This window comes from Salvelinus namaycush, chromosome 20 (genome assembly GCF_016432855.1).
Source record: "Salvelinus namaycush isolate Seneca chromosome 20, SaNama_1.0, whole genome shotgun sequence".
Taxonomy (NCBI): domain Eukaryota; kingdom Metazoa; phylum Chordata; class Actinopteri; order Salmoniformes; family Salmonidae; genus Salvelinus; species Salvelinus namaycush.
Genome location: NC_052326.1, coordinates 57,326,868 through 57,339,517, shown reverse-complemented (window position 1 = coordinate 57,339,517; position 12,650 = coordinate 57,326,868). Strand labels below are relative to the sequence as shown.

Here is a 12,650-nt window from a genome sequence, read left to right as displayed (position 1 = left end):
CTCACAGAGTAGCTATAGCTAACTAGCCAGCTAGCTCACAGAGGAGCTATAGCTAACTAGCCAGCTAGCTCACAGACGAGCTATAGCTAACTAGCCAGCTAGCTCACAGAGTAGCTATAGCTAACTAGCCAGCTAGCTCACAGAGGAGCTATAGCTAACTAGCCAGCATTGATTGTGCACCTTTCATTGTTTAGCTAAGTAGCTAGCTAGCCATTTTCCTTTTGTAACCAGAGCAGATGAAAGCAACATTCACCTCCACAAGTGCAGTTTACATTGATATCCATACTGAATGAAGCCGTTAAGGGACCTCATGAGCCTTTTGCCTCTTGGTAGGCCTTCATTGTAAATAACAATTTGATCTTAACTGAATTGCCTAGTTAAATAAAGGTTAAATAATAAAAAAACATTTCACTTAATTTAAAGGGGGAAATTTGCCTTAAAATGTTTTGTGCAACTAACTAAAGTTAAGGAAACTATAAGAGAAAAGATGAGGAAGAAATTAACCGGGACCAGGGGTCAGAGGTTAAAGTGTTACCTGTCCGAAGCTACCCTTGCCGATGACTTTGAGGAACTCGTATCTGAAGGCCAGGTGATCGTGGGGTACATGGATGTACCCCCCCTGCTCGTCATCAAAACCCCCATTGTTGTTGCCCCCAGCAACTGCAGGACGCTTCTTAGCGTTGGGACCCAGGAAATATACCTGGTGGAACCATAATATTATTAACAAATGAATCACAGAATGTCATAATGTAGCAAAACACATTTTTGTGTGTGTGTCTGTGTCTCAGTGTGTGTGTGCTCATGCGTGAGTGTCTCAGGAGGCTGAAGAAATTTGGCTTGGCACCTAAAACTTTTACAAATGCACAATTGAGAGCATCCTGTCGGGCTGTATCACCGCCTGGTACGGCAACTGCTCCGCTCACAACCGTAAGGCTCTCCAGAGGGTAGTGAGGTCTGCACAACGGATCACCGGAGGCAAACTACCTGCCCTCCAGGACACCTACACCACCCGATGTCACAGGAAGGCTAAAAAGATCAAGGACAACAACCACCCGAGCCACTGCCTGTTCACCCCGCTACCATCCAGAAGGCGAGGTCAGTACAGGTGCATCAAAGCGGGGACCGAGAGACTGAAAAACAGCTTCTATCTCAAGGACATCAGACTGTTAAATAGTCTAACACCTTAGAGGCTGCTGCCCTATATACATAGACTTGAAATCATTGGCTACTTTAACAATGTTACACTAGTCATGTTTACATATTTTGCATGACTCATCTCATATGTATATACTGTATTCTATACTATTCTACTGTATCTTATTCTATGCCGCTCTGACATTGCTCGTCCAAATATTTATATTTTCTTAATTCCATTCCTTTACTTTAGATGTGTGTATTGTTGTGAAATTTTTCGATATTAATTGTTCAACATTACTGCACTGTTGGAGCTAGAAACAAGCATTTTGCTACACCCGTAATAAGATCTGCTAAACGTGTATGTGACCTCCAATTTTTTTTTGAACTGTAAAGTTTGGTGGAGGAGGTATAATGGTCTGGGGCTGCTTTTCATGGTTCGGGCCCCTTAGTTCCAGTGAAGGGAAATCTTAACGCTACAGCATACAATGTCATTCTAGAATATTCTGTGCTTCCAACTTTGTGGCAACAGTTTGGGGGAAGGCTCTTTCCTGTTTCAGCATGACAACGCCCCCGTGCACAAAACGAGGTCCATACAGAAATGGTTTGTCGAGATTGATTTGGAAGAACTTGACTGACCTGCACAGAGCCCTGACCTCAACCCCATCGAACACCTTTGGGATGAATTGGTATGCCGACTGCGAGTCAGGCCTAATCGCCCAACATCAGTGCCCGACCTCACTAATGCTCTCGTGGCTGAATGGAAGCAAGTCCCCGCAGCAATGTTCTAACATCTAGTGGAAAGCATTCCCAGAAGAGTGGAGGCTGTTACAGCAGCAAACTCCATATTAATGTCAATGGTTTTGGAATGAGATGTTCGACAAGCAGGGGTCCACATACTGTATCTAAAATCAGGCAAAAACACCATGTCAAAATTCTGACTGAAGCCTACAATGCATTTTCAGGGTCGGTTGCGGGCCTCCGATTTTCACTTTATCATAGTCGACGGTTACGGGTTTTTAAATCAGGTGAACAAACAGCTGACGTGAACCACTAGTGCAGGTCTCTACGCTGACCCTTTTTTTACAGGTAGCATGCTGGCACCTAAGTTTAGAAACTTAGGACCACAATGAAAAATATTTCAGGTAACAAGACATTTTCGTGGTAGTAATGATGCAAGGACATTCAAATTAAAAACTGAAATATCACATTTACATAAGTATTCAGACCTTTTACTCAGTACTTTGTTAATGCACCTTTGGCAGTGATTACAGCCTCGAATCTTCTTGGGTTTGACCCAACAAGCTTGGCATACCTGTATTTGTGGAGTTTCTCTCATTCTTCTCTGCAGATCCTCTCATGCTCTGTCAGGTTGGATGGGGAGTGTCAGCGCACAGCTATTTTCAGGTCTCTCCAGAGATGTTAGATCGGGTTCAAGTCCGGGCTCTGGCTGGGCCACTCAAGGACATTCAGAGACTTGTCCCGAAGCCTCTCCTGCATTATCTTGGCTGTGTGCTTAGGGTCATTGTCCTGTTGGAAGGTGAACCTTCACCCCAGTCTGAGGTCCTGAGTGCTCTGGAGCAGGTTTTCATCAAGGATCGCTCTGTACTTGCTCCGTTCATCTTTCCCTCGATCCTGACTATTCTCTCCCAGTCCCTGCCGCTGAAAAACATCCCCACAGCATGATGCTGCAATCACCATGCTTCATCGTAGGGATGGTGCCAGGTTTCCTCCAGATGTGACACTTGGCATTCAGGGCAAAGAGTTCAATCTTGGTTTCATCAGGCCAGAGAATCTTGTTTCTCATGGTCTGAGAGTCCTTTAGGTGCCTTTTGACAAACTCAGTGGGCTGTCATGTGCTTTTTACTGAGGAGTGGCTTCCGTCTGGCCACTGTGGAGTGCTCCAGAGATGGTTGTCCTTCTGGAAGGTTCTCCCATCTCTACAGAGGAACTCTAGAGTTCTGTCAGAATGACCATCGGGTTCTTGGTCACCTCCCTAACCAAGGCCCTTCTCCCCTGATTGTTCAGTTTAGCCAGAAATTGAGCTCCAGGAATAGTCTTGGTGGTTCCAAACTTCTTCCATTTTAGAATGATGGAGGCCACTGTGTTCTTGGGGACCTTCAATGCTGCAGAAATGTTTTAGTACCCTTCCTCAGATCTGTGCCTCGACACAATCCTGTCATGGAGCTCTACAGGCAATTTCTTTGACCTCATGGCTTGGTTTTTGCTCTGACATGCACTGTCAACTGTGGGACCTTATATAGACAGGTGCCAGGTGTGATGCGGGACCAGCCTTTCCAAATCATGTCCAACCAATCAAGTTGCAGAAACATATCAAGGATGATCAATGGAAACAGGACACTCCTGAGCTCAACTTCGAGTCTCATAGCAAAGGATCTGCATACTCACGTAAATAAGTTTTACATTTTGTAATGTGTGTGTGTGTGTGTGTGTGTGTGTGTGTGCGTGCGTGCGTGCGTGCGTGCGTGCGTGTACCTCTGGGTAGGAGTGTATCTCAGTCTGTTCCAGGATAGTAAGTTGTGAGCGGTACTGTCTGAGGGCCTGTTCAGGAATCAGGGGGCCCACCAGTTTGCCCCCCCAGGGTCCGGTGCTCTCTGACGACCCCTTACTGGAGCCCGTACTGTCTGCGCTGCGTTCTTTAGACAGTCCAGGCACCGAGGCGGGTTTACCGGTGATCTGTCCGGCGGTGCGTTCTTTAGACAGCCCAGTCACCGGGGCGGGTTTACCGGTGGTCTGTCCTGCGGTGCTGTTGCCGTTGTGTGTTGTCGTGGTAACAGCATTGACCTTGCGGTTGTAGGTGGAGTCTTCGTACGGGTACTTGGCCTTCAGCTGACCCCCGCTAACACCGATCTGGTCCCGCATCACACCTGGCTTATTCACCTGGGGGAGGGATAAGAGAGACCGAGTTAGAGAGAAAGTGACAGAGAAAGAGAGAGGGGGGAAGGGGGAGAACCAGTGGAACAAGAATTCCTGCCAGACGATGTTGTCCGGTAATATAGTCAGGTGCAGCAAAGAAAGACTTAGCAGAGCTGTAGCTGGCTCAACACAGAGAAGCACACCTTGCCCTTTAACTGCACATACAGAGCAGGTGTTGAATTCATTAATTGAGGACTGCATTGTAGTGGTTTATTGGTTGTAACTGTGGTATTGAGGTTGTGCCTTGTGGTTATTTTTGTTTTACTTGTAATGTACATTTTTCTTCCTGTTTGTGAGTAAATGTTTGTATTCACGACACCCTGGTCTCAATTGAGCTACCCTGAATAAATAATAGTTCATAAATAACATTATGAACAGCTGCATGCACCCCAGTCTTCCTGGTTGAGGGTTGCGGAGAGACCGCCTTCTCTTCTGGTTTTTATTAGTAATATTACTGATGAAAATTCCAAATTGTCTGCATAATCAAATAACACACAGCTCAGACACCCATATATAACCCCACAAGACATGCCACCAGGGGTCTCTTCAGACACCCATATATAACCCCACAAGACATGCCACCAGGGGTCTCTTCAGACACCCATATATAACCCCACAAGACATGCCACCAGGGGTCTCTTCAGACACCCATATATAACCCCACAAGACATGCCACCAGGGGTCTCTTCAGACACCCATATATAACCCCACAAGACATGCCACCAGGGGTCTCTTCAGACACCCATATATAACCCCACAAGACATGCCACCAGGGGTCTCTTCAGACACCCATATATAACCCCACAAGACATGCCACCAGGGGTCTCTTCAGACACCCATATATAACCCCACAAGACATGCCACCAGGGGTCTCTTCAGACACCCATATATAACCCCACAAGACATGCCACCAGGGGTCTCTTCACAGTCCCCAACTACATTAAGCCAATGCACAGTATTACACAGAGCCATGATCGCATGGAACTCCCATCTCCAATTACTCAAGCAAACAACAAAATGACCTTTAAAAACAGATTAAACAACATCTCATGGAACGGACCGTGAGGGGACACAAACACACTAACATTATTCTGTTGTATTGTTAATATATTCTTCTATTTTAAAATTGGTCTGTTCTTGCCTATCGGTGTTTTGTTTACTTGTCATGTTTTGTGTTTGTTGTGGACGCCAGGAAGAGTAGCTGCCGCCACTGCAGATCAACGAGGACAAACACAAACTCTCTGTGTGTCAGCTGTTAACAGACTGGGAGGGTAGAGACAGTTAGACAAGACACAAGACTATAGAAACCTAGTTACATTTCAATCTGTGCCAGAAGACTACCAACAGATGTAACTACTGAGCCTGGTTCAAACTGTCCCAGAAGACCACCAACAGATGTAACTCCTGAGCCTGGTTCAAACTGTCCCAGAAGACTACCAAGAGCTGTAACTCCTGAGCCTGGTTCAATCTGTCCTCGAAGACTACCAACAGATGTAACTCCTGAGCCTGGTTCAAACCGTCCCAGAAGACCACCAACAGATGTAACTCCTGAGCCTGGTGCAAACTGTCCCAGAAGACTACCAAGAGCTGTAACTTCTGAGCCTGGTTCAATCTGTCCTCGAAGACCACCAACAGATGTAACTCCTGAGCCTGGTTCAAACTGTCCCAGAAGACCACCAACAGATGTAACTCCTGAGCCTGGTTCAATCTGTCCCAGAAGACTACCAAGAGCTGTAACTCCTGAGCCTGGTTCAAACTGTCCCAGAAGACTACCAAGAGCTGTAACTCCTGAGCCTGGTTCAATCTGTCCCAGAAGACCACCAAGAGCTGTAACTCCTGAGCCTGGTTCAATCTGTCCTCGAAGACCACCAACAGATGTAACTCCTGAGCCTGGTTCAAACTGTCCCAGAAGACCACCAACAGATGTAACTCCTGAGCCTGGTTCAAACTGTCCCAAAAGACTACCAAGAGCTGTAACTCCTGAGCCTGGTTCAAACTGTCCCAGAAGACTACGAAGAGATGTAACTCCTGAGCCTGGTTCAAACTTCCTCAAGCTCAGCAGGGTTAAAACAGAACTTCCTCAAGCTGAGAATGAGAACTTGTTCTCAACTGGCCTACCTGGTTAAATAAAAGGTGAAATAAAATAAAAGCTCAACAGTGATAAAACAGAACTCCTCCTCGTAGGCACCAAATCCACCCTCACCATTGACAACCCCTCCACTGTTTCTCCCTCCCTCCATGCACACAACCTTGGTGTCATCCTGGACCACCCTCTCCTTTGACCACCACATCAGACAAACCTTCAAATCCTCATTCTTCCACCTCCGCAACATTCAGATCGACTGTATAATCCCACCAGAGGGACATTCATTCACGTGCTTAAAAAAGACAGTACATAAAACACACAGAAACACACTCCCCATATCTATCTGGTTTCATTTTCTACTGAAGTCTCTTTTCCCGTGTCTGGCTGCTGCTGTGATTGAATGTTGAGTGAAGGGGATGAGTACTGTCCTGTAAAATGCTTTCACGTTTTAGGAGGATGAGTTTGGAGTGAAGGGGATGAGTACTGTCCTGTAAAATGCTTTCAAGTTTTAGGAGGATGAGTTTTGAGTGAAGGGGATGAGTACTGTCCTGTAAAATGCTTTCACGTTTTAGGAGGATGAGTTTTGAGTGAAGGGGATGAGTACTGTCCTGTAAAATGCTTTCACGTTTTAGGAGGATGAGTTTTGAGTGAAGGGGATGAGTACTGTCTTGTAAAATGCATTTAAGTTTTAGGAGGACTATTTCTGTGTTCAGGTTGGTGGCTGATTCTTGTTCTACACCAATTTTCTTTCCCGCCGTCTTAATCAAGCCCTGAAGCTTGACTTGGTCCTGTGCTCGCACGTTTCCTAACACGCATGTCAGACCAAAGGACAGCACACTCTGCAGGACAGAGTTACAGAACATTTGTAAGATATGGCGGTCGACATTAAAACGGTTCAGTATCTTTGCAAATGCACAGTCATTGAATTTCAGTTGATTGTCTATTTGGATTCCCTGGTATATCTATGTGGTCACTCTGTGGACTGATTCCCATTGGTGGAGTTGTGTTCCATCGCAAAGCAAATTCCATCTCTTTTGTATTCTTAACCTCTCTTTGGTAGGGGGCAGTATTTTGACATCCGGATGAAAAGCGTGCCCAAAGTAAACTGCCTGTTTTCAATTGCTGTCACTTTTATTCACTTTTAAGTCCTCCCAGATTGCAGTTCCTAGGGCTTCCACTAGATGTCAACAGTCTTTAGAAAGAGTTTCAGGCTGTTTTTGGAAAAATGTGCCAGAAACTGTAGTTTTTCTAGGTGGCTCCCATTTTGGCTGTAGTGTTTTTCCAAACGCGTGACTGAGAGCGCGTTCTTTGGTATTTTTCTCGGTAAAGACAATAACGATTTTCCGTCTTAAATTTGATCATTTATTTTTGTATTAGGGTACCTAAGGTTTGATTATAAACGTTGTTTGATTTGTTTGGAAAAGTTTATTAGTAACGTTTGGGATTCATTTTGAAAGTTTATTAGTAACGTTTTGATGGAGGGAAACTGGGGGGATTATTGACTGAAGCGCGCCAGCTAAACTGAGTTTTTATGGATATAAAGAAGGACATTATCAAACAAAAGGACCATTTGTGATGGCACTCTAAAAGGTCCCAGTTACAACAGAAGAAGATCATCAAAAGGTAAGGCATTTATTATATCTATTTCCACTATTTCTGACTTTCGTGTCGCACCTGCCTGGTTGAAATATGTTTTTCATGGATTTGTATGCGGGGTGCTGTCCTCAGATAATCGCATGGTGTGCTTTCGCCTTAAAGACTTTTTGAAATCTGACACTGCGGCTAGATTAACAAGAAGTTAAGCTTTATTTTGATGTATTACACTGTAGTTTGAATTTCGCGCTCTGTAATTTCACCGGATGTTGGCCAGGTGGCCCATAAAAAGTTAATGTTGATTTCAAGAAAGTTATCTGCACACCACTGGACGAACATTGTCAAAGCCAGGTCCTCCCCCTCCCTCTCCCTGCTGCTGAAACCCTCATACACCCATGAAACCCTCATACACCCATTCATCTCCCGTCCTGCTGAAACCCTCATACACCCATTCATCTCCCGTCCTGCTGCTGAAACCCTCATACACCCATTCATCTCCCGTCCTGCTGCTGAAACCCTCATACACCCATTCATCTCCCGTCCTGCAGCTGAAACCCTCATACACCCATTCATCTCCCGTCCTGCCGCTAAAACCCTCATACACCCATTCATCTCCCGTCCTGCCGCTAAAACCCTCATACACCCATTCATCTCCCGTCCTGCTGAAACCCTCATACACCCATTCATCTCCCGTCCTGCCGCTAAAACCCTCATACACCCATTCATCTCCCGTCCTGCTGAAACCCTCATACACCCATTCATCTCATGTCCTGCCGCTGAAACCCTCATACACCCATTCATCTCCCGTCCTGCTGCTGAAACCCTCATACACCCATTCATCTCCCGTCCTGCTGCTGAAACCCTCATACACCCATTCATCTCCCGTCCTGCTGCTGGAACCCTCATACACCCATTCATCTCCCGTCCTGCTGCTGAAACCCTCATACACCCATTCATCTCCCGTCCTGCAGCTGAAACCCTCATACACCCATTCATCTCCCGTCCTGCCGCTGAAACCCTCATACACCCATGAAACCCTCATACACCCATTCATCTCCCATCCTGCCGCTAAAACCCTCATACACCCATTCATCTCCCGTCCTGCTGCTGAAACCCTCATACACCCATTAATCTCCCGTCCTGCCGCTGAAACCCTCATACACCCATTCATCTCCCGTCCTGCCGCTAAAACCCTCATACACCCATGAAACCCTCATACACCCATTCATCTCCCGTCCTGCTGCTGAAACCCTCATACACCCATTCATCTCCCGTCCTGCCGCTGAAACCCTCATACACCCATTCATCTCCCGTCCTGCTGCTGAAACCCTCATACACCCATTCATCTCCCGTCCTGCTGCTGAAACCCTCATACACCCATTCATCTCCCGTCCTGCTGCTGGAACCCTCATACACCCATTCATCTCCCGTCCTGCTGCTGAAACCCTCATACACCCATTCATCTCCCGTCCTGCAGCTGAAACCCTCATACACCCATTCATCTCCCGTCCTGCCGCTGAAACCCTCATACACCCATGAAACCCTCATACACCCATTCATCTCCCATCCTGCCGCTAAAACCCTCATACACCCATTCATCTCCCGTCCTGCTGCTGAAACCCTCATACACCCATTCATCTCCCGTCCTGCCGCTGAAACCCTCATACACCCATTCATCTCCCGTCCTGCCGCTAAAACCCTCATACACCCATGAAACCCTCATACACCCATTCATCTCCCGTCCTGCTGCTGAAACCCTCATACACCCATTCATCTCCCGTCCTGCCGCTGAAACCCTCATACACCCATTCATCTCCCGTCCTGCCGCTAAAACCCTCATACACCCATGAAACCCTCATACACCCATTCATCTCCCGTCCTGCCGCTGAAACCCTCATACACCCATTCATCTCCCGTCCTGCTGCTGAAACCCTCATACACCCATTCACCTCCCGTCCTGCAGCTGAAACCCTCATACACCCATTCATCTCCCGTCCTGCCGCTAAAACCCTCATACACCCATTCATCTCCCGTCCTGCCGCTAAAACCCTCATACACCCATTCATCTCCCGTCCTGCTGAAACCCTCATACACCCATTCATCTCCCGTCCTGCCGCTGAAACCCTCATACACCCATTCATCTCCCGTCCTGCCGCTAAAACCCTCATACACCCATTCATCTCCCGTCCTGCAGCTGAAACCCTCATACACCCATTCATCTCCCGTCCTGCTGCTGAAACCCTCATACACCCATTCATCTCGAAACGGGGGGAGGGGCTCGGCTTAGAGGGAACAGGGGGAGGGGCGCAGCTTAGAGGGAACAGGGGGAGGGGCTCGGCTTAGAGAGAACAGGGGGAGGGGCGCGGCTTAGAGGGAACAGGGGGAGGGGCGCGGCTTAGAGGGAACAGGGGGAGGGGCGCGGCTTAGAGGGAACAGGGGGAGGGGCGCGGCTTAGAGGGAACAGGGGGAGGGGCGCGGCTTAGAGGGAACAGGGGGAGGGGCGCGGCTTAGAGGGAACAGGGGGAGGGGCGCGGCTTAGAGGGAACAGGGGGAGGGGCGCGGCTTAGAGGGAACAGGGGGAGGGGCGCGGCTTAGAGGGAACAGGGGGAGGGGCGCGGCTTAGAGGGAACAGGGGGAGGGGCGCGGCTTAGAGGGAACAGGGGGAGGGGCGCGGCTTAGAGGGAACAGGGGGAGGGGCGCGGCTTAGAGGGAACAGGGGGAGGGGCGCGGCTTAGAGGGAACAGGGGGAGGGGCGCGGCTTAGAGGGAACAGGGGGAGGGGCGCGGCTTAGAGGGAACAGGGGGAGGGGCGCGGCTTAGAGGGAACAGGGGGAGGGGCGCGGCTTAGAGGGAACAGGGGGAGGGGCGCGGCTTAGAGGGAACAGGGGGAGGGGCGCGGCTTAGAGGGAACAGGGGGAGGGGCGCGGCTTAGAGGGAACAGGGGGAGGGGCACGGCTTAGAGGGAACAGGGGGAGGGGCGCGGCTTAGAGGGAACAGGGGGAGGGGCGCGGCTTAGAGGGAACAGGGGGAGGGGCACGGCTTAGAGGGAACAGGGGGAGGGGCACGGCTTAGAGGGAACGTTTGTTATGAGATGGAAACACACTCCTGAGGTACGCAATCCTTCCCCCCAGCTGAGAAGTGAGTGTGTGTGGCAGGCATGTGTGCGTGGGGCAGGCGCGTGTGTGTGTGTGTGTGTGTGTGTGTGTGTGTGTGTGTGTGTGTGTGTGTGTGTGTGTGGCAGGCGTGTGTGTGTTTGTCAGGCGTGAGCCCTGAATAGCTGTGGGTTTGCAGCAGCAGGCATTCCAGTGGGAGCAGACCTTCCTCCTACATCAGCTGTTTGAACACACAGACAGACACAGAGACAGACAGAGAGACACAGACAGAGACAGAGAGACAGAGACACAGAGAGACACAGAGAGACACAGAGAGACACAGAGAGACAGACATTGATCATTGGATGTCCTCTCTCTCTCTCTCTTCCCCCTCTCTATTTTTCTTATCCTTCTCCACCTTCTCGTGTGCAAGACAAGAAAGAGTGTACAAACACACTGGTCTGCATGGGAGGAACAGAGGAATAGGAATTGAGTGAGTGAGTGAGTGAGTGAGTGAGTGAGTGAGTGAGTGAGTGAGTGAGTGAGTGAGTGAGTGAGTGAGTGAGTGAGTGAGTGAGTGAGTGAGTGAGTGAGTGAGTGAGTGAGTGAGTGAGTGAGTGAGTGAGTGAGTGAGTGAGTGAGTGAGTGAGTGCTATGTCTAGCAGAAGACTAGGACAGCGGGACCCTATTCTCTGTGCTCGTGGATTATAACCTTTCAGAAGAGAAGGGGAGAGAGGAGAAGAGAGGGGTAATGGTGAATGTGTTAGGTCAGATTTTCAAGCCTAGTAAATCTTTACAATCTATCAGACCTTGTTTCCTGCCTGCGTGTGGTGTGTGCCCTGCCTAATGGGTCTGGATGTAAACAGCCCCTCTGGCAGTAAGCCAATCAGAGAGCATCGTTCAAGAGGACCTACTGGCTCTGGTTCCAACACTAATGCATCCCTCCTTCACGCGTCCCTCCCTCCTACACGCGTCCCTCCCTCCTACACGCGTCCCTCCCTCCTTCACGCGTCCCTCCCTCCTTCACGCGCCCCTCCCTCCTACACGCGTCCCTCCCTCCTTCACGCGTCCCTCCCTCCTTCACGCGTCCCTCCCTCCTTCACGCGTCCCTCCCTCCTTCACGCGTCCCTCCCTCCTTCACGCGTCCCTCCCTCCTTCACGCGTCCCTCCCTCCTTCACGCGTCCCTCCCTCCTTCACGCGTCCCTCCCTCCTTCACGCGTCCCTCCCTCCTTCACGCGTCCCTCCCTCCTTCACATCCTTCCTTATGGTTCAAATTAAGATGAGGGAGAGAGAGACGAATGGGGAGAGGATAAGGAGGGAGAGAGAGACGAAGGACGAGAGAGGATAAGGAGGGAGAGGGGGGATAAGGAGGGAGAGGGGGGATAAGGAGGGAGAGATGAAGGAGAGAGGATAAGGAGAGAGAGGATAAGGAGGGAGAGATGAAGGAGAGAGGATAAGGAGAGAGAGGATAAGGAGAGAGAGGATAAGGAGAGAGAGGATAAGGAGAGAGAGGATAAGGAGAGAGAGAGACACAAAGGACTAAGAGGATAAGGAGGGAGAGGGGGGATAAGGAGGGAGAGGGGGGATAAGGAGGGAGAGGGGGGATAAGGGGGGAGAGGGGGGATAAGGAGGGAGAGGGGGGATAAGGAGGGAGAAGGGGGATAAGGAGGGAGAGGGGATAAGGAGGGAGAGGGGGGATAAGGAGGGAGAGGGGGGATAAGGAGGGAGAGAGGATAAGGAGGGAGAGAGGATAAGGAGGGAGAGAGGATAAGGAGGGAGAGAGGATAAGGAGGGAGAGGGGGGATAAG

The 12,650-nt window shown here is 49.5% G+C and overlaps 1 protein-coding gene across 1 annotated transcript in view; it reads right to left on the bottom strand.

The window, feature by feature from the left end:
• The window catches only part of dyrk3 (dual specificity tyrosine phosphorylation regulated kinase 3), a 40,340-nt gene that overhangs the window by 11,757 nt on the left and 15,933 nt on the right, over positions 1 to 12,650 (bottom strand). The window contains exons 3-4 of the mRNA XM_039016598.1: positions 3,631 to 4,035; positions 536 to 700 (exon numbers count right to left, since the gene is read on the bottom strand). Coding sequence (XP_038872526.1) covers positions 536 to 700; positions 3,631 to 4,035 — 570 coding nt within the window. The remainder of the gene's footprint in view (positions 1 to 535; positions 701 to 3,630; positions 4,036 to 12,650) is intronic.